The 22751-nt window shown below is 43.0% G+C and overlaps 1 protein-coding gene across 1 annotated transcript in view; it reads left to right on the top strand.

Annotated features, from left to right (window-relative positions):
- Positions 1–22751, top strand: part of LOC147017724 (solute carrier family 12 member 2-like) — a 172758-nt gene that overhangs the window by 62948 nt on the left and 87059 nt on the right. The window contains exons 4-8 of the mRNA XM_085847580.1: positions 214–289; positions 6655–6750; positions 7140–7279; positions 10854–10964; positions 18421–18532. Of these exons, the coding sequence (XP_085703706.1) occupies positions 214–289; positions 6655–6750; positions 7140–7279; positions 10854–10964; positions 18421–18532 (535 nt within the window). The remainder of the gene's footprint in view (positions 1–213; positions 290–6654; positions 6751–7139; positions 7280–10853; positions 10965–18420; positions 18533–22751) is intronic.

Below are 22751 nucleotides of genomic sequence, written 5' to 3' on the forward strand. Positions count from 1 at the left end.
TTTCAAAGAAGCAAAACGTTTCCATTTAAATTCTTTTAAAAGTCTTTCCAGCTCATAATATTACCTGTACGTCCCAACATGTAATTATTATCAACAGATGAAGTTACAGTAATGAAGAATCAGAACGATGACGTCGATAAAGTGCAGTAGAGAGTGATGGAATATGTGTTGCGCTAGTGGAATGAAGTTGTGTCATAGTGGTGTGCTTTTCAGGTTCGTTGCTTGTTGAATATCTGGGGGGTGATGCTGTTTCTTCGTCTCTCGTGGATAGTTGGACAGGCTGGAATCGGTGAGTGCAATCTTGGATGGTGAAGATGGTGCAGAATCACGTACCTTTGAGCTATGAACTCGTCTGGGTTCATTTTCCAACCGGTGTATAAGGTGCCATCTCTTGGATACACAGTAGGCCATGCGATATCCCGTCTGCCAGCATTAGTTGCTAGATGTAAAAGATCCCACGGTGTCTTTCATTAAGAGTAGGCAAGTGAAGACTTATAATATTGAGAGCTTTAGAACCAGCATCTCGTGGTTAGGTTCAGTTTGGTTAATGGGATAAAAAGGATTGCAGGTAAGGATGGGGGATGACATGAGATGGTAGTGCTTGAAGCCCAGCAGAAGAATACCCTGAATTAAATTTTTTGACTATCAGACACTTTTTGTTTCTCTTTATAAGGCCGAAGCTCATGGAAGAACAAAGTAACAGAGGGGAAAAGGCGTTGAACTGACGATCGGGGCGGTGGGGCCACAATCGAGCCCAACAAGCGAAGGGATGGAGAGACAGAGACAAACAAACAAAAAACCACACACGTACACATACTAAGCTGTAAGTAAGAGGGTTGTGTTAGATGGGGGAAAATAAGATTGTGGGTAGGGATTGGGGATTATGTGAGTGCCATTCACAGCCTACTTGAAGCATTGGAGGGAAAGGTGGGATTGAAAAGTCTGGGAAGAGGTTTCACATATGGGAGAAAAGCGGAATTATCGAGTTGAGGTGTGCGGTTAGCCTGGATTTAGGATGTTTAACCAGGAGTAGGTTGCTGGAAGAACATGTACATCCTGGAGTAGCTGGGGAAGGTTGGATAACTGAGAGGAGCCAGAGGAGAGGAAGGAAAACACAAAGAGACCATGATCGACCTGTCTGCAATGCGAGAGCAATGGCCCTTGAGTTTTGGCCGAATCGCAGAAGATTCCAATAATATCGAGAGCTTTAGATTCTACAGATTGCAAGGGAGGGACTTGCTTTGTAACTTTAGGCTGAGTGTGTCCTTCAAACAACTTCATCACCACTTTTCATTTGCATTTTTATTTTATATCAGCAAATACAACCGGTCACTTCACTTGAAGGGATAATAAAAAGGGGGGAGGGGGGGAGAGAGAAAGGAGGCAGGTATAGGGTGATGAAGAATGGGGAGCTTGGGGGAGGTGGGGAGAGCGACACCCCACCAAACATCGCGATATATATATATATATATATATATATATATATATATATATATATATATATATATATATATATATATATATATATATATGTATGTATGTATTTTTTCCCAGACATCTTTGAAACAATCCTTAAAATTTTTTTATCACTTAGGAGATGAGTATGAAGAGTGCAATACACACTCCCACCTGATGACAAGGGTAATGTAATTGACAACACGACTAAACTATGATCTGTGAAACCAGTTGGTAGAATTTGGGATGTAGTAACAACATTTAACATTGGCTTATTAACATATATTCTATCAAGTCTTGCCCTTGATATGAAGCCATCTTGACATCTGCACCTTGTATGGCTACACAACCGTGGGTGTTGTAGTCGCTACACATCCTTCAAATGATATTCTCCAACCCATTAGTGGAGGCTGCATGAGGTTCATGACCATTCCTATCAACATCTGGGTGAATTGTCCAATTAAAATCTTCAGAAAAACAAATAAATGAGGATGAGTCCTGGTCTTTAATGACATCTTGTCGTGAAAGGAAATAATTTTTTCCTTTCTATCGGATCACTCGGAGTGTAAGCATTTACCACCACTATTTTTCGGCCATGACACACAAACTCTACCGATATGAGGTGTCCTTTACATATTTCTTTGAACGAAACCTGCTGTGCAGAAAACTTGTGGCTTAAACAAATAGTCGCACCGGCCTTAGGTGTAAGTCGGGTCAGGTTTGGGAGCACGTGCCGGAGCAGCACGTCGCTGCGTAAAGGTGTTGGAACCCGCTTCAGAACCACTGCCCTCTAAAAAGTTTTCCCGACGAAGCTGTAAAAGCGTTTGTGGCACGGGTCTCCTGTAATAGGATAATGCCAGCTTTTATCTTCTCCAAGGTTTGAATTCTCTGTAATGGGGCTCAACCCCCATCAATGTTCAGGGTTGCAATCTGTAGCTCCGTCATTGGAGAAACCCGGCACTTTAAAAACCTTCGACCTGCAGTTATTTGGTTTCTTTGTCACAGCTTTCCTGAGATGCTGAAATTGAGGTTCAGAAAGTTCTGCAAAGTCATTCCTTTGTAACATCTGCTTTGTAGTCACAATGAAAGCCCTGATATCAGGAAAATGGTCTCTAATTTGGACATTGCGTTGCCTAAAGCTTTCGCTCAGGAAAAGAACAATATCTTCCTTAAGGCCCAGTCACACCTTGACGTTTTAGCCAGAAATGGCAACGTATTAAAATGTATGTAAAACGCTGGCTTACGTTGAACTTTTGATGTTTTTTCTAAAGATTCGGATGTATTCATAACGACTTAGTCTTATGCACAACGTATTAGTAACGGACTTTGAACGTTTCGTTGTGTTGTAGATAACTTATACCAACGAATGCTGAACCTGTTGTCGGCCTTCACAAACTATGCCCAACGATAGTCTAACTTATGCATAGCGCGTTGCACGCATCGCCGACGATGACGTGGCGTAGGTTATGAAAAGGCTGCCACACAACGATTCAAATCATAACCGCCGCAGATATGGAAGTGTCAACATCGCAGTCACACTTTGGCGATCTTGCCAGCGTATGCCGACCTCTAAAAATGCGTCTAAAACGCTGGCGCACGTCGAATACGGTATGGGTAAGTTTGGTATACGTGAATAGAACGCTAAAGTACGCTAGCATACGTCGTAGTAAGTGGAGTACGTCTTGTAATTTTGAACATGTTGAAAATTTTACGACGTACTTGCCATATGACACACGCTCCGCATGCGATGGGAATAAGTTGTACGCACGATATGCAATCGTTGACACACATCGACACACGTTACTTGTAAGGTGCTCATAAGCGAAACACGTCAAGGTAATGGTTACGTCAGTGTTCCAGACTCCCGGGTTTTTTTTTTCTTTGGGATGACCGTGTTCAGTGTACAGTGCGGTTATGATTTAAATCGTTGAGCGGCAGCCTATTAATTATATTATATTATAACCGCACTAGAAATCGAAGTGTCAAAATCACCATCATACCGAAGGAAGGAAGAAAAAAAAAATTAAAAAAACAAAACCAGGGAGTCTGGAACACTGACGCTAACCATTATCTTGATGTGTTTCGACTTATGAGCACCTTACAAGTAACGTGTGTCGATGTGTTTCACCGATCACGTAACGTAAGTACAACATGTTACTCATAGGTGAGAAATAAGTTTCGGGTACGCTATACATTACCTCGATGTGTTTCGACTTATGAGTAACTTACAAGTAACGTGTGTCCACGTGTGTCAACGATCGCGTGCCGTGCCTACAACTTATGGCCAGCGTTATGCGGAACGTGTGAGTCATACGCAGGCATAAGTCTTAAAATTTCAAGCATGGAAAAGTTGAGGACAACCGAAAAGTACAACGTTTAAAGCCAGCGTACAACGACGTATGGCAGTGTTTTTCAGCGTGCTCTCAATGTTATCAAAACTTACCCATAACGTATTCGACGTGTACCAGCGTTTTAGACAAATTTTCCAAAAATCAGCATAAGCTGGCTAAAACGTCAAGGTGTGACTGGGCCTTTAGATATTGTGGTTTGTTGACCGTTCCCCTGGATTGTGCCCAAAGTTTCATTTGAGTAGGAAGACACCAGACCAGAAACTGCACCTGTGTCATCGTCGTCATCCCATCGCAATTGAGTTACTGATTCCTCTTCTATACCAGCACCGGTACATTCTTCCTGTTGGCATTCCACAGAGAGCTCTGCCCTATCGTTGCTATCTGTTTTTAAATCATTTTCCTTTTTATCGTTGTGTATCCCACACTGACTATTGTCCTCAAAAGTAGGTCTTTTCCCCCTCATCTATACGAGCGTTGTTAGGAGTTTTATCTCCTTCAACATGAGCAAGTGGTGGAACCTCGTTTTCAACCAGCACCTCACCGCTTTGCTCATCTTATGAAGGCTTATCAAGATTACTCTCTATCTGCACTACTATAAAACTTTGCCACTTTTATTCACACCTTCAGTGCTTTGGCAAGAGCGTTTCAAAACCCTCCTCGAAGCAGTATCCATCACCAGTTCCTCATCACTGAAAACTCCTTCGGGAGCTTGCAGCCCCTCTCTCCTGTTTTGACTTGATCACTATCAGTACCATCTTTGGTCAAACCTGAGCGTCTTGGCGTGGCTCCATTTTCTACAGGTGACTCACTTACAGAGTTCACCAGAACAGCCACAGGTGAGAGAGGCCATCCCGCTGCCGCAGTCACGCAGGGACCCGGTCCCAGCAGCAGCAGCAGCAGCAGCAGCATGTTCTTTCACCATCAGGACAATGGTACTTGATGTGACCATATGCACCACAGCCGTAGCAGGTTAGAATCTACGTCATTGCAAAAATCCTGTAATCATGTTCTGCCACTTTGAAACTCGGAGATATTCAGCTGCGTTGCGCCATCTTTTAACATGACATAGCAGAACCGTCTGAATGATTCTATATGTTTTAATTTATCGTTCCTCGTGTGCCAGGGAACGTTCCTCGTATCGTTCCTTGCCGGTGTGAGGGATGACCGATTGTACAGCAGAGGGTGGAGTCATCAGCAAAGAGATATAGAGGATTTTCCAGAGAGTCAGAGAGATCATTGATGAAAACTAGAAAAAGAACAGGGCCCAGAACGCTACCTTGAGGAACTCCAGCCTGGACAGGAAGAGACGATGAGAGAACTCCATTTAGGGCCACACGTTGACTGCGACAGGAGAGGAAGTCTGCGAGCCATGAGTGGAGATGGCCTTGGATACAATGGGAAGAGAGTTTGGTGAGCAGGGCAGGGTGCCAGACCGTGTCAAAAGCACGTGATATGTCCAGGGATACGGCTCGGATTTCATGTCTGGCATTGAGGACCTCCATCCATTGTTTGGAGAGCAGAAGCAGCATATCCAGTGCAGAGTGACCTGTTCTGAAACCAAATTGATGATCGGAAATCAAGCCATTGGAGAAGAGGAAGGATTTAATGTCTGAAGCAATGATGGATTCCATAACCTTGCTGATGATTGGCAGAAGGCTGATTGGTCTGGAGTTGCAGGGATCTGTTTTTGCACCTTTTTTATGCAGGACAGTGATGTTTGCTGCTTTCCAAGCAGATGGCAGCTTGCCTTGAGCAAATGAGAGGGTGAATATAACAGAGAGAGGGTGAGCAAGAGCGGAGGAGCAGATTTTTAGGACACGTGGGCTGATGCCGTCTGGACCGGTTGCAGAATCTGAGTCGATGTTTGACAGCAAGCTCTCCACCTTGTCAGGAGTAAAGGACACAGAGTCCAGGGACAGTTGGGTGCGACTGGGTAAGGGGTGGACAGAAAGCGATGGGTTTAGACACAAGATTTAGCTGCAAACACCGCGTTTAGGCATTCAGCCTTTTCACGTGCGGTATCAGCAGTGCGGCCATTTGAGGTAAGGGAGGGGATGGAGGTGGAACATAGACCAGAAACAGATTTGATTATATGCCACCAGGATTTTGAGGAGGGAGAGTGGTTTGAAATTTCAGACTTGAGCTTAGAAAGATGTAGTTTTCTGGCTCTCCTGAGGGTAGACACACACTTGTTCTGAGCTTTATGGAAGGAACTGAGATTACCCTCAGTTGGATTTGCTTTCCATGAGGCAAAGGCAAGTTGTTTCAGGACAACTGCCTCGCCACAAGCTTCAGTGAACCAATGGCGGGAGGAAGGGTAGGAGACAACTGAAGACGAGAGGGGATAAATCTGTGCATGCGGGAGAGCAAGTTGTGACCAGAAGAGTGGCTCTGTGACTCCAGCTATGACGTCCAATCCCTCCATTCCATTGCAAGCTCAGCAGCTAGTAATGAAGAGGAAAATAATCTTTGGGCCATTTTTACACTTTTTCCTCCAACTCACAACAATCTTCTCTCCTATGCTTCACCCACGCAATCCAGCTCGTGTCCTTCCATATCCTCCATCATTTCCCAAATCTGGTATTTGTACGCACATCTCTGCCCCTTAATATTCAGTTTTGCTCTTTATTTCAAATTACAATGTGTAGAGTTTAAATGGATCTGTTCACTTATTTCTTCAAGTCTGGCACTATAAAATGCATTACACACAGAGTGAAGGGAAATGATCAAACCCCAGTGGGCCCCTCCAATGTTCATTTTAACTCATCCCTGAAGGTAGTAGCAGGTGAACTCAAATTCACAACCAGTGCAACGATTTCCAGGTGTTTGTTTGTCATTGTGTTTGCAGGTCTCACGGTGGCAATTATATTGATATGTTCGCTGGTCACCATTGTAACAACTCTCTCAATGGCTGCCATTTGCACCAATGGCAACATTTGCGGAGGTGAGAGGGCACACTCCAATGGTAATAACGGTTATGGGAACGTGTTTCAGCGAGAGTAGAGGAATGACTCACCTGGTGAATGCTCAATAACGGTGGAAGATGTTTACCCTCGAGCTTGATTCTCGATTGAGTTGACCCAGTTGTCCTTTAAATCATGTGCACATGGAAGATTTAAAGGTCTCTCAATCATAATCCCTGCCAGTTAATGAAGGAAACGGAATGTGGATAGTAGTTTGATAGATGACAATCAATGAGATGTAGGTATAAATAATTGATGGTAGAACACCTGTTTTACTGAAACGTACATTGTGCAGTAGATCAAACTTCAGTACAAAGGTCAGGTTGAAAGTCATAACCGTCATGTTATATTGTCATTGTTATTCTCCTAGGTGGAGCATATTACCTTATATCACGATCCCTTGGCCCAGAATGTGGTGGCTCCATCGGCCTCATCTTCTCATTTGCCAACGCGGTTGCTGTGGCCATGTATGTGGTCGGCTTCTCAGAGACGGTGCGAGACCTTCTCGTGGTGAGTTCGTCCATCGTTGCGGTTCAGGGTTTTGTGTTTATTATTTCATTAAACCCCGATTCGTGAACAACGCAGTTTCCTGAAATATTTTTCATCCAAACGTGGGAGATGGAACCATTTTAAAGAACATCATGTGATCTTGATTCGGGATAGAACAGTTTGGTTGGTGTTGAATTCACCTGTGAGCCATCTAGTTTGGGTTTGATTCCCTACCTGACTACAAACTATCATCCTGGTGCTTCACACGCAGGGTGATGCATCATTGAGTACACTGTTATTCACAACCTACCTCTCCACATTATAAATTTTTTATTTCTAAGATTTTTTTTTCATTCTTTTTTTGCATTTTTTTTTCCCGAGTTTCCCTTTCAATTTTATTTTTATTTTTAGAAATCAATTTTTTGAGGGGGTGGGTTGTTTTTTTGCAATTTTTTTCGTCATTTATTTTTATTTTTCTGAGTCATTGTGAAGTTTATTTTTCATTTTTTTTTCTCTCCTTTTTTTCTGGAACTCAGATTTTTTTTATTGAGTTTTTTTTGAGATTTAAAAAATCTGAGTTATTGTCGGTTTTTTTATATTTATTTTTTGAGTTTTCTTCAGTTTTTCTATTTAGATTTTCTTGAGTTTAAAAAAAAAATTTCTCCTGGGTTTTTCTTTTCGAATTGCCCTGCATGTTTTATAACCCCCTATTAGGGCTAATACTTTTTGTGGGGTTTCTTTCTGCAATTAGTGCCCCCAGTTTGTAATGGTATCCCAGAGTTTCTTCGACCCCTTGGAGTACTGAACCACCATTTAGGTTTGTCTCTTTTTTTTTTTCTGCCATTTTCCGAGCTGTATCTCAGAGCTGGCTCGGACTTTCGGAATTAAATTTTGTATCCATAATGGGAATAAAAGGTTTGCGGGGTTAAAGATAATATTTTTGACCTTAACATTTTTGAGGTCATTTCCCACTTTATAGGCATTTTACCATTTTTCACCAAAACTCGATTAAGGATTGTCTTATCCGAACGAAATTGCCATCTCTAGATAGCCCAGAGCAAGTCACATTTATGCTTAATTTACATCATACCCCTCTGGGTTAAAGGTCAAGGACAAATGGCAGAATGAAAAAAAACCACGTCTTGTTATCGCTCAATTTTTCCAATGTGGAATTTCATCGACCGCTTGGCCTCAATCCAAGATGTTCTTGCATCATAATAGTGTACCTGCATTGAAGTTGTGCACCTCATATTTGATTGGTATCCTTGACCTACTTTTTTTGGATTGTGACCTAATTAACAAAAAACACTTTTTTTTTTTCTATTTAGTCTATCCGTCCATGCTAATTTTCTTTGTTTTCTCTGCAATCGCTTACGCAATTGACATGAAATCTTCACCAAAGTTGTGATTACTCATGTAGAATGTTGTAATGATAATTTTGATGTCATAGGTCACGTGTTGTGGCAGCCGTATTGGAAAAAAGGAAAAATTTGGACCTCTGTATCTCAGAAACCACTCCATGGAAAAAATTGAAACTTGCCACATGTGAAATACTCCCACATGAGAAATGTGAGAAAGAAACTTGTCACATGTGAGAAAGAAGTTTGATATATTGGTGATGTCATAGCTTTGTTATGACGTCATAATTACATACGTCGAATGCTTTTTCCGATCAGTATGAAAAATTTTGAGGGTCATCTTGGGCTAAATTGTGTGTGTGTGTGTGTGTGTATGTATGTGTGTGTATGTATGTGTGTGTGTGTGTGTGTGTGTGTGTGTGTGTGTGTGTGTGTGTGTGTGTGTGTGTGTGTGTGTGTGTGTGTGTGTGTGTGTGTGTGTGTGTTGATGAGATCATCGGTTACGTGGTTCAGCAGCCAAATTGTTTTAAGGATTAAAAAACACCTTCAAATATCTTCCTCTCCAAAATGACCAAACAGATGGAGGGAAAACTTTACAGGTATAATTGCCTATCCATGAGGAACAAAAAGTTCTCAACCTATGATGTCATAGGCCACAAAGTTTGGCAACTATGATTTTTTTGAAGAATAAACCTTTAAAAAATCTTCTCAAGAATGGCTTGACAGATTGAGGGGAACTTCACCCACCTGTTCCCCAAGCCTTGAGGATACCAAGATGTTCATGAATAATTAATAGATCACATGGTCTGGCAGCCATATCAGCTTGAATGAAAATATTGAAAAAATTCTTTCTCTTGAACTGCTTTATCAATCGAAATGAAACTTCACAATTATGATCTCGTCGTCATGGGGAATATACCTTTTAAACTTAAACTTGAATATGCGCATGGCCTGGCAGCCAGAATTATTTAATATTTTGAATCTGGGTTCAGGGATTTAAATCAAACTTAGCACAAGTCTATATAATGATGTAATAATGTGGGCAGAGGCATATCTGGTGACGTCATGACGTCGAAGAGGGCCTTCCAAGTTTTTCATCGTTTTCTGGTTTCTTGTTTTTTTTTTTTCATTGTTTTCTCCTTTTTTTCACCGTCTAATGTTCATGGAGGAGCTGTAACACAAATCACGCACAAATGCAGACAAATACATGAGACAACACCAGACTTGATTATTTTTTGTATGCATGATTGAAACTCATGGAGGACTTTGTACAGACACAGTTGCTGAGCTTGGGGGAAGTGATGCCACTTCCCAGTGCCCCCTGGGTATGAGTCACCTCATCTTTTCGATCACTTTTCTCTCTGCACCCAAATCCATTAAAGAGGTGTTTCCACCTCCACGTGGGATTTTTTTCTATCTGGGATTTTTTTTTATCCGTGTTCTATCCATTTCAAATATTGAGTATCAAGCAAGGAAGCAGCACATTCCATTTATAACGTCTTTGCTATGACTTGGCCGTTATTCGACCCTTCCACACTCGGAGCGGACACTCTCACCATCACACCATTCTTCCTGAGTTCTCTGATTTTTTTTGTGCATTTTTCTTTTGTTGTTTTTTTTTTTTCAGATTTTTGTTTTTGTGAAAAAATGTTTGATTTTTTTTTTCTTACTTTTTTCATCATTAATTTTCAAATTTATATTGTTATTTTTCTGTATTTATCTGTTTTTTATTCTGATATCTTTTTTTTTCTGGGCTTAAAAAAAAAACTTTTTCTGAGTTGTTTTATCTAACAGCTTACAGCTTTATCTTTCACAAACATAGTCGAGCTATCGCCAGCACCCTGAACAAATTCCAAATTCCTACTCTAACTACTGCTGGGAAGGCAATGGCAAACCACCCAGTATAACCCTGTATAACTGCTTCAGGAGCACTGAAACTGTCAAGAATATGGTTGATTGATGATGATCCTGAGCATGGAGTAGGCCATTGTGTATTGGTACCGTAGGCAATATAGGTTGTTTTCTTTTGCCTGTATTTATATGAGAAATTCACTTTGAGATCTGAAGTTGTAAAAAGTGCTTCGGTTTCTTTAAAAATGACATTAACTGCACTTGATGGTTCTATCTATACGGTTTAATTTTATTTGGGTAAATTTCCTGACTGAATGGTGGATTCAATCAAACTGAATCATGCTTTCATGAAATAATATAATTATGAACTTGGATGTGGTTTCCAGGTGAACGGGTTGGGGATCGTAGATCCAGCCAATGATGTGAGAATTATTGGGCTCATCACAGTCACTTTGCTGCTGGGTATCTCAATGGCAGGAATGGAATGGGAAGCCAAGGCAAGAATGGATACAAACACTCATTGCAAACTTACATTGACATGAAAAACCTAAATACACATGTATCGCTCTTGAATTGTTATACAATACACAATGTCTAATTCTTTAAAATATAACCCGTACTATGGATCGGAAGTCATTGAGAACATGTTGCATGTATGATTACAATGAGAATCATATTACATATGTAATTTGAGAAGTGTTTGTTTTTGTGTTCGTTTGTATGTGTGTTTGTGTTTGTTTGACTTTTCTGTGCTCCTGAAATGCTGGACACAATGAGTTGAAAATTGCTCGTTTTACTTGGGGAAGCCTTTTAAGCGGTAAAATAATTCATAGTCCCGTGGGGTTCTGGATTTTGGACACCCCAATTATCTCAATGTAAATATTATGACAAAGTGCCTTTCATGATGGGAGGCGGTATAGAAGTCATTGTAAAATTATGCATAGACATAAAAATGGGTGAAATAATCTGTAAGAATGGGTTTGTTGCTCATATTACCAGTATTAATAACATGAAATATTTCGCTTGAAGTTTAAAAAAAATATATAAATTGTCTTAATGGAAGACGGTGTGGTGTTTCATTCTGAAAATTGTTTAAGATGTAACTCCAAAGAAACAAGAAAAGAAAGAAAAACTACCCATAAATTAATGATGATGGATTTTGTTTCGGAATACAAATTTTGATTCTGCTGCTGAGAACAAGTAAATGAACAAGTTGTGTTCAATGCCCCCATACATGCAAAGCAAAAAGTGGGGTTAAGCAATTGGTTCATGTCCGTTCATCCGTCTTATCAGTTGATGATCGAGGAACAACTTATTTAAGTCAAATGTTATATTTTGAACATGAATAGGAAGACAAGTCTGTCGTTTTACCAGATTTTGTTTCAGAATTTGTCCCGATCACACGTGCGCAGAGATGAGTGAGAAAATATTTGTACCCCGTCTGTCTGCCTGGCAGTGAAACAAAATTGAAAAACATTCCAAACAGAAAACCTACTGTTTTTAAGGATGTCATAAAGGACACAAACAACGGGCACGAAGGATTAATGTAACATGTTAGATAGGGTGGTGTAATAGACACTGGGGGGAATGGCAGTAAAACCCGGAATTTATTTAGTTATTTACCTTTTAAACCTCTTTAAATTGAGTTATATACCTGAAGACTGAATAAAACAAATCACCTTCATAATAGTTCCAAGAACCATGCAACATATCGATATGTAGCATTCGAGGGTGTTGCATGTTTATAGGGGAGAAGAAGAGGCTGCCATCATGGCTATGCACCGATCGATCAATAAAGCCTCCATCTCTTAAATTGTGACTCAACGTTGTCTTATTACAGTGTATAATGGTGGTTGATGTAGAAGACTGCTTCAACATCACAAAACTTCTGGATTTTTAAAAACGATCTTTAAAATCCTTATTTTATTAAAATTGAAGTACAGGAGGGCTTTGCCGTTTGTGGGTTTCCCCTTCACGGATTCACTCGATCGTGACGGATTTATTGAAGCAAGGTTTGCGGATTGCGGTCAATATGCTCGCATAATCACGGATTGGTGAACTATTTTCCACATTTATTAATCTAATTAATAGGGGCCGTAAACACAATAACCCACTCAAACCCTCTAACATCACAATCCACATCATCTCCATCAAGTCGTCTTTATCATCGCAATCATCAACATCGCCATCGCATTATTGGATCAAACTTAAGGCCCGGTCACACCTTGACGTTTTAGCCAGCGATGGCAACGTATTAAAATGTATGTAAAACGCTGGCTTACGTTGAACTTTTGATGTTTTTTTTTTTAAAGATTCGGACGTATTCATAATGACTTGGTCTTATGTATAACGCATTGGTAATGGACACAGAAGGTTTCGTTGTGTTATAGATAACTTATACCAACGAATGCTGAACCTGTTGTCGGCCTACACAACCGATGCCCAACGATAGTCTAACTTAGGCATAGCGCGTTGCACGCATCTCCGACGATGTCGTGACGTAGCCTATTAAAAGGCTGACGCACAACGATTCGAATCATAACTGCCGTAGAAATGGAAGTGTCAACATCGCGGTCACACCTTGGCGATCTTGCCAGCATATGCCGACCTAAGAAAAATGTGTCTAAAACGTTGGGGCACGTCAAATACGGTATGAGTAAGTTTGGTATACGTGAGTTCAACGCTAAAGTACGCTATCATACGTCGTAGTAAGTAGAGTACGTCAAGAAATTTTAAATATGTTCAAAATTTTACGACGTACTCGGCGTATGACACACGTTCCGCATGCGATGTGGATAAGTTTTACACACGATATGTGGACGCTTACACACGTCCACAAAGGCTACTTATAAGCTACTCATAAGTCGAAACACGTCGCGGTAATGTCTTTTTTACGCGAAACTTATTTCTAACTTTTGTTTGACGTGCTTTGAATCAATTCTTTACGTAGTCCCAACACACATCGACGTATGTAGACGTATTCCAATGACGTCTTCCGGTCGACAAAAAAATAAATGAACGTGTTTCTAGGTTACAACTGCCATATAAAGACGTGTTCCCAGCGGTTTTGGGAATTGGTATATAAAAATGTTGCTCATAAAAGGGGAACCAACAGTGTTTTCGAGTCCTTTTTGAGTCGATGTCCATGTCAGCAGTAACAGTATCAGTATCAGTATTAGTATTAGTATTAGTAGTAGTTTTTTCATGTTGGCAGTAGTAGGTGAGTGTGAGGGGGAGGGTGTGGGTTATGATGGATCGTCCTTGCGTTTAACGATTTAGCGATTTAAATGATAAACTCAACGATTTAAATGGCTGCATCTCCACTATTGAAAGTAGACGCTTGCGCTCAACAATTGGATTTTTTTTTACACTCAACGACTTTTAAACGGTACCACTCAGCTATTTTCATTGTTTACAATGAACGATTTAAATTGCTGTCACTCGCCTTTGTTTTTTGACGATGGGGTTTGGAAATTTGAAGCGTTTCTTCTGAACGTGTTAAAACGCTTAAACTCGACTATTTTAAATAGACGCTGCCGATGGACAATTGGAATCATAGCCAAGCTAGACATCGAAGTGTGAACATCCTCGTCATGCCGAAGAAAAGTTTGAAGAATGCTGCAAATAAGTGTCCTGGCCGTGGCCGTGGACGCTGACGCAAGGACGATCCATTATACCGACGTCTTTCAGCCTATGAGTAACTTAAAAGTAACGTCTGTCGATATGTGGCAACGATCGCGTAACGTGCCAACAACACGTTAATCATAGGTTAGAAATAAGTTTCGGCTACGCTAAACATTACCTCGGCGTGTCTCAACTTATGATTAACTTACAAGTAGCATGTGTTGACGTCTGTCAACGATCGCAGACCGTGCATACAACTTGTGGCCAGCGTAGCGGAACGTGTGAGTCATACGCCGGCATACGTCGTGAAATTTCAAGCATGAAAAAATTTGAGGACAACCAAAAAGTACAACGTTTAAAGCCAACGTACAACGACGTATGGCAGTGTTTTTCAGCGTGCTCTCAATGTTATCAAAACTTACCCATAACGTATTCAATGTGTGCCAGCGTTTTAGAAAAAAAATTCAAAAATCGGCATACGTTGGCTAAAACGTCAAGGTGTGACCGGGCCTTTATCATCATTAAGATTAACGGTAAGTTTTATTATGATCTTAATAACTTATAAAAAATAAACTTTATTTGATGCTCTTAAAACAGGAAAATGAGCCTGGTGTTGGCTTAACAGTTAAGGAGACATCTTGAGATCTTAGGGTCTTCAGTTTGAGCCCCTGTTGTGCTGTTAAATAACATCAGGTGGGTTTCCTCAGTCTGTCATCCTTCCAAGGTTGGCAAACTGAGTACTATTTTACTGGAAACAGGGGGCAGTGCATCAGCGGCACAGCTACGCTCCCAGCACTGATCCAACTAGTAGCCACAGGCTGCGCATAAAATACTAAAAATCAACTTCATTTTATGTTCTTAATAAATCTTTTATTTATGAAAATAAATAGCACAAAAACAATGTACAAAACACTGCATGGGGTATTGTGCTCTATGAACTCTCGAGTTCACATTGTTAAAGTGTATTTTCGATGTTCTAATATATATGAATCGTTTCCTGGTGACATCATATGTTGTCAGCCTGGGCGGCGCTGCTGATTGCTGACCAGAATGTCCCAAACTGGTTAAGATAGTACTAGCTCTGCCAGCGGACAGCGATTCAGAAGCTAGGTAGTCTAAATGTGGGATCGTTGCAAAGGAGGGGAGTGGAGTCGAGATGGTGGAGATGATGCAGAGAAGGTTAGAAGTTGTGTGCGTTTAGGAGACAAGCTGGAATGGGGACAGGGCGAGGAGGTTGGTAGGAGGGTATGAGCTGTTGCACACAGGAGGGATGGAAGGAGTAATGGTGTTGGAATCATAGTATTAGAAGAGATCAGCAAGGATGTGTTCAGTGGAAAGCTGGGAGGGATGGATAGTTATAGCATGGTTGGTGATACAGAAGTAAATGGTGTGTATTATGTCGATATATGGAGCACAGACGTGAAGGACTCGGGCAGAGAAGTAGGAGTTCAGGGACGCACTGGAGAGGATGATGGGAATGGTTGAGCTGGAGGTGATGCTGTGCATTGTGGGGGACGTTAATGCGCATGTGGGAGTAGCAGCATCAGGTTAAGAGGAATGTTTTGGTAAATTTGGGTGGGGACCGAGAAAAAGAGAGGGTCGAGAGTGAGTGGAGCTGGTTGCAAGGAATGGGATGGCCATAGCTGATTCATTCCTTCAGAAGTGGGACAGCCACAAAATTACTTACAAGAGTAGACAGCATGGAATGGAACTGGATTTGTTGGTAGTTAGGAAGCAACAGTTGTGGAGAATCAAAGACTGTTAGGCAATGGTAGCAGAGCATGTCACCACCCAGCACAAGGCTGTGGTGTTTGTTTTATGCACACAGAAAAGGAAGAAAGTTAAGAGCAGGGGTTGGAAGATGATAAAGTGGGGGAAGTGCAGGGCCAACATTGCTGTAGTAGAGGACAACAAGAGGTTGAGGGCTAAGTATGAAGAAGCCAAAGGTTTGGAGGAGGAGAAGTAGTACAGAGAGGAACTGATGCTAAACTCAAAGCAGGCATTTTCGTTAGGCCCCAGATCCGAGAACTGATGCATGATCCCGAGTTCAAAACTAAACTGAACCCACTTGAGTTTACAGCATGGGAAGCATTTGTGTTGGTTGTGCAGAACTTTCTTGGGAACCGTAGAGCTGAACAGGATGTGGAATTAGTGGACAACATGCTGAAGGCCTGTCAGTGAATGGGCTGTAGGATGTCTCTTAATATGCACTTCTTGCATTCTCATCTTGATTTCTTCGCACCTAATCTGGGTGAGGTGAGCGATGAGCACGGCGAAAGGTTCCACCAAGACATTTCGGTCATGGAAAATTAGGTACCAAGGCCGGTTCAACCCAAACATGATGGATGATTACTTCTGGTTCCTACAACGGGAGATCAATTCCACACACAAGCACAAGATCGAGTGTCTCACACACGTCTGAACATGTCTGAACATGTCTGAACACGTCTGAACAGTGCCTACAATGGCTATATTGAAAGGATGAGTGTAAACTTGAAGTGTTGTTTCTGAATCGCTCACAATGGTGTAGATGTATTTGTTACACGGAGATCAATCATTGTTATCTAAATATGACGAGAAAGTAATTACTAAGCACTGATATTAGATGTACAATGTGGCGATCTGCAATAAAGTATCTAATATAGCATGCTGGGTACCATTGATACAGGCCGGTAGGTGACATGGGTGGTCGCTAGACTAAGGCGAATTTGAAATATATAGATAAGAGAACACATCAGATGGCATTTTTGCCATTCGTTGTTCCATATAGGAACATGACGAGCAACTGTCCATTCATCATTTGTGTTCGATTCCCTAACCCTGCGTTAGGGAATCCCAACGCGAACGTTGGGGTGAAAGCCTATAGTAATATAATTGCATACTCGTCATACAGTTTTTGATGGATCTGGCTGAAAATTTTTGACAGAGGTTGATTATCGTGCGCATAAAAGCGCGGAAGCCGATTTTTGATTTTCGAAAAAAAAAACTATTTTTCGGATTTTTTTCAAAAATTCCAAAGTCCCATTGCTAGGCAACGGTGGCGTCCATAGCAACGGTGCTCAAAAGCATACAACTAGATCCTGGTATGAACCTACCAGTCAAGTTTCATCAAAATCGGTTGCTCCTCTGGCCTCCAGAGCTGTCCATTACATACAAACAAACAGACAGACATACAGACAGATGGAAAACCTGAGACTAAGGGTAGTCTCGCGACCACCCAATATATACATATACATATTTTGAAAACCTGACGTGTTGGCTAAATTCTGACTACAGATTTGAAATCAGCGTCCCAGATTTAGCCAGGAACACCTGCATGTCCCTTAGTAGCAGACGAAAAGTTTCTTTTTTTTGCTGCCCAATGATATCTAGTAAACACTTCCTCTGACTACACAAAGGATTCTGTGAAAGCTTATAAGAGCCTCAACGGTTACAAATACTCTGTGGCTTGCTGGGTTCATGGGATGTAGACTTGGAACATGCCGGAGAAACAGAGGGTACTCGTGATGTCCAAAGTAAGCACCAATTAATATGAATCAGTAAAGTACACTTGTAAACGCACTGGCTTGTTATCGAATTCTAGGGATTGACTTACTGTTGTGATCGTGCTCTTATCATGCTGTGAGTAAGGGGGACTTCTATCAACTGGTTACTTAATGGAGTCTGAGCTCTTTTACAACCCCAATATAAGATGAGCCAACCCTAATCATTTTATGGTCCAGATTAACATTGGTTGGAAAGCCCACCCTCACAAATGAATGGAGTATGTTGCACTGGAATGCTTTACGAGTTATAAAATAACTGGGTGTGATGATCCATTGCTTCACTGATGGCTTTAATCCAAAGAGAGCATGTTACACTTCACAAACATCTTGTATGTCTGTCTGTCTGTGAGTCTCAATGACGATGTAAAATGAAGTGAAACACAAAAAATGGATCTTTGATAACACGTAGTTGTTCTTGCTGCTTTCCTATGGTCCAAAGTGTAGGATTGTTATTGTTGTTTGTATTCTCTTTCCATGTACTTTTATATATTTTTCTGTTGCTTCCAGAAGTATTACTGTGCAGTACATAATTTTGTGTGCTCCTTCCATGTCCGTCACACTTTATTTTAAAATGTTATTGCCGTCGTACCGAACGGGTTTCAGGTGTTGTTAATAACATCAGTGATTTGGGATAAAAACAAAACAAAACATTGTGTTCCAGTAAAGTTTGAATGACAAGATGGTGGATAAGCAAAGGCACATGACTTTGTGACAATAATAACAATTTTGAACATGTGTGACTGTTCACTGACTGGGTGATGGTGCATTTCCTGGTTAAAACTAGGCCCAGCTTGCCTTGATGGTTATCCTGCTCATAGCCATCTGTGACTTCTTTGTGGGTTCCGTTCTGCACCCCTCATCACAACAACAAGTCCAAGGCTTCCTTGGCTACAATGGTAACATTTCTGAATTGTCACCTACACCTATATAGAGAATGTACAAAGGATGTACTGGTACGGTATATGCTCGTCACACTGGTGTCATTTTTTTCATACACAAGGGAAGAGAAATGTAAAACTAGCTCGAGGTGCCAGAGGCCAACACTGTGGCAGTAGGCTAAGAGGAACACGTTGTTACGAATTTTTGCCCGTCCGGCGTGCGATCGGCCACGTAACTCGAATCGCGACGCGTCGCCCACCGGAACGGACAATTCAGTCGTGACCCTCCTGGAACTACCGCCAGGAGCCAGTCACGGGTGGGGGTTTAACCTCACCACGATCATGCTAATTGCCCACCTGCGCAGGATAGGGTTGCTCGTCAAATTCGACCTACCTAAGTACCTGCGCGAGTGGTCGACCAGGCGATCGTACCTCGACGCAGGTCGACTTCGGACACGAACCGCTTAAGCGGCTCGTTCCGTGCTGCAGGGATAACCGAGCGGAGTTATCATCGACCTCGACGGTTCAGATTACTTATCGGGTGTTTCAATCCACTACCAATCCCTTACGTGATGCAAGATGGAACTTTCAACCGAAGGAAAGGACGCAACGAAACGGGAAACTGTTTGACAAGCAAGCACTTTTATTTCACACACATGCACGTATGTACAGCCATGCAATCAATGCGGGAAAAGCAAAAAGGAAAATGCAACCAAAGCAAAAGCACTACTACCGACTATAATTATTTACAACACTTAAACAATTATACTTGTCAGGACTTGGTGCCACATCATTCATTCAAAATAAACAGGAAAGACCTCCCCATAGGCAGGGAGGTAGACGGGGTCCGTGGACCAAATGTGCGCGGAACCTGGAGGAGCGGCCAGGTCCACGAGACCGAAAAGGTCTTACCCGCGTCCTCGTGACGCGATGGCGGGCAAGCCGCAATATCAGCGCAGCTGCGCCCCGACTCCGTGCCCCTGGCGTGGTCAGTGAGCCCTCTCCGGCGTGCTGCGTGCAAGCACGGTTTGGCCGGCACCACGGTTAGGGTGGGGAATGAACGGGGCCACCGGCACTATCTCAGCGCGGATGGGGGGGAATTGTTGATGCTCAGGGGCGAGCGAGGGGAATGGCTGGCTGGCTTGGTCGCTTGTGAAAGCGAAGGTGGCTCGAGTCCAGCGACGAGACGACACCAATGACGAGACGAGCCCAGCGACGAGACGACACCAACCATGGGAAAAGCGACCCCCACACTACAGCAACGAGTTCCACACAGACTCGCGTCTTTTATAGACCGGGGAGGAGCCTGTATGCAGATTTTAGGATCAAAACGCGATTGGAGGCGGGGCTATGCCACCCTCTGTTCAGCCATTGGCATGGGAAAAAGGGGCGTGAGCCTCTTTTGATCTGAATTCCTTCCTGAGAGGAATTCACATCCATCGCGCTTGGAGGCGGGGCCACACCGCCCGACGCTCGCCCATTGGACGGAGGAAAAGGGGCGTGAACCTCCCCTGCTCCGAATTTCTCTCCCGTAAGGAATCCACATTCATCGCGCTGGGAGGCGGGGCCACACCGCCCGACGCTCGCCCATTGGATGGAGGAAAAGGGGCGTGAACCTCGCCTGATCCAAATTTCTCTCCTGTAAGGAATCCATTGCACTCGCGGCTTGCTGCGTTCGGCAGCAATCACCGAACGGCTTCGGACAGTACGACGTTCGGTGTTGACTGGTGGTGGGGTCGATGGTTGTGGAGGGAGAAAGGCGAAAGTGGTGGGGGGTTTGCTGTGGTGGTTTGGTGGTTGGCGGGCGTCGTTTGGAAATGGCGGTGAAGCGATGTTTGCGGGATGGAGTTGTGGAGGTAAAGAGGCGAAGGTGGTGGTGTTTGAGTTGTTGGCGGCTTAATGGTCCAAAATAACGATAGAGAAAGAAAAATGGCTAACTCAAAGCATCGCAGCCCGGATGAATCACACATATTCCCTCTAAACAACAGGTGTCGGCTAACTACACATGAACTTATTGATATATCTCACCTGAGGACCCTTTATGGTGTACTGCGAATTTCCACAGCCGTAACAACGTGAACAAGGGGCACAGATGTCCAGGCAAGGGATGGACAGACACAAAGTACAATGAAGGAAAACCGACAGATAGTTGAGGGGCACACACACACACACACACACACACACACACACACACACACACACACACACACACACACACACACACACACACACACACACACACACACACACACACACACACACACACACACACACACACACACACACACACAGATGGGAGAGCCACCAAACAGAGTAACTGTAAGTAGAAGAAGCTGCAGGTGGGGAGAGGAGAAAAGACATCAGGAATTTAAAGGCGAATCGGTGAGAAGAGGAGACAACACGAGTTAGTGGTGGGTTACCGTTCTAAGGCAATGGATCGAACGGCAGGATTGTATGAACTCAGTCGCTCGATGACGTAGATGGGAGAATAAGAGGTCAAAGGAGTGAAGGTGAGCAATGTGTAACTAGATGTGGGAAGGGTACGAAGATAAGTTTACCGGAGAGTTTGTGCATTATTGCATTATTTTTTGAGGAAGCTTACAGGGTAGAACGGTGCAGTGGAGTAGCGGCTGAAACCCGAATCCTATCCTGGTTCGTCCTGATGATTCCATCTTTCCTCTTCACTTCCTTGGGTTCCTTCTTGGTGTTCCGTTTCATGACAGTGGCAGTTGATGCATCTGACTGTCCATGATGATAGATATTTAAGCAGCACATTGTAGTTTTACAGCGAATGAGGAGCTTTGTGTTTTATCATCCAATCAGAAGACCTCTTGTTTGACAATGCCAGCGATAAGGGAGCTTCTCACAGCTAAACGGTTCAGGATACCGAAGTAATGAAACGTAAAAGTGTTTGATGAAAATCACATTACTCGACGTTTGTAAAATATTTGATGCCATGAAAGCAAATTTGCATCACCCTCAATGCTTTAATAATATTGTGACGTACACGGGACTTGAACAGTCCCGCCAACGTAGAATGAGCCGAAACGATGGAGGCGGTTTATTTATTTACAACCCAAACATGGCGGTTCTAATCGCTCTACCGCAAACGGGACGAGGAAGGTGGCACGAGTCACTTTTCACTGAGTTGATGATGTTTATTTGTTTTTATTATTACCAGAAATAACAAGACTCGGCAAGAAGAGGGATCCGGGGAGATTCGACGGGATGGTGTGGGATCGGGCGTGGGGAAAAACAGACAATTCCAATGAATATACAGTTCTCAATCCCTCTAAGGCGCCAAGCACACACACACACACACACACACACACACACACACACACACACACACACACACACACACACACACACACACACACACACACACACACACACACACACAAAACGTAGCTATTTCTGGTGGTCAGGCTGGACCGTGGTGTGGACGCAACTGTCCCTGGATCGGCGTCGGACGAGCTGGCCTTGCTCTCGTCGGGGGGGGGGGGGGGACAGGAGAAACCGTGGTGCTGTCGACCTCCTGGTCTTGGCCCAAGTCCGCTCACAGCCGCCAGGGAACCAGTTCTGGCGCCAAGTTGCGAGCAGGAGAGGAAGGCAGGTCCGCCCGCCGTTCGACCCCGTACTCCGAGTCAGCAGAACCCCAGAGCCAACCAAGGTGAGGCACGAGGCTCAGCAAGGCTCCAAGACACGATGAAGAACACGATCGAATCAGCACAACAACAAGGATGCTCTCCCCGCAACAGCCTCCCCACCAAAAAAACACGATCTTTTTGGTTGTGATCTTCTTCCTCTTCCTTTTCGACCCCGAACAGAACCTTTTTATCCTCCTGCCCTCGTCACTTCCAATCGAGCCGTTTATTGGCCCACCGCCGTCGCCTTCTGCCAATCGTGATCACGGGGCGGAGCCATCCGCTGCACTGTCCTGTGACGTCACGGCCAGTCTCCAGAGAATACCAAAAGGGGTTTACGCAGACACACTTACCCTATCCCGTGTTCCTATCTAATTACGTGACAATTATCATTTCCCTCCTTGAAGAAATGAACATTTACTAGACAACTTATCACCACTGAATTGCTACTTATTACATCGAGATCCTGGTACACTCGAACAGCATGGCATTTCTAATTAAACATCCTAATTACCCTTTGAATGCATACCCCCCCCTCAAACGTAACAATATCTTTGGCCAAACAAGTAAAATTCAGAACCTTGGAGTAT

The sequence above is a fragment of the Eptatretus burgeri genome, chromosome 11 (genome assembly GCF_056783735.1).
Source record: "Eptatretus burgeri isolate ZD-2024b chromosome 11, Ebu_testis_v1, whole genome shotgun sequence".
NCBI classification, from domain to species: domain Eukaryota; kingdom Metazoa; phylum Chordata; class Myxini; order Myxiniformes; family Myxinidae; genus Eptatretus; species Eptatretus burgeri.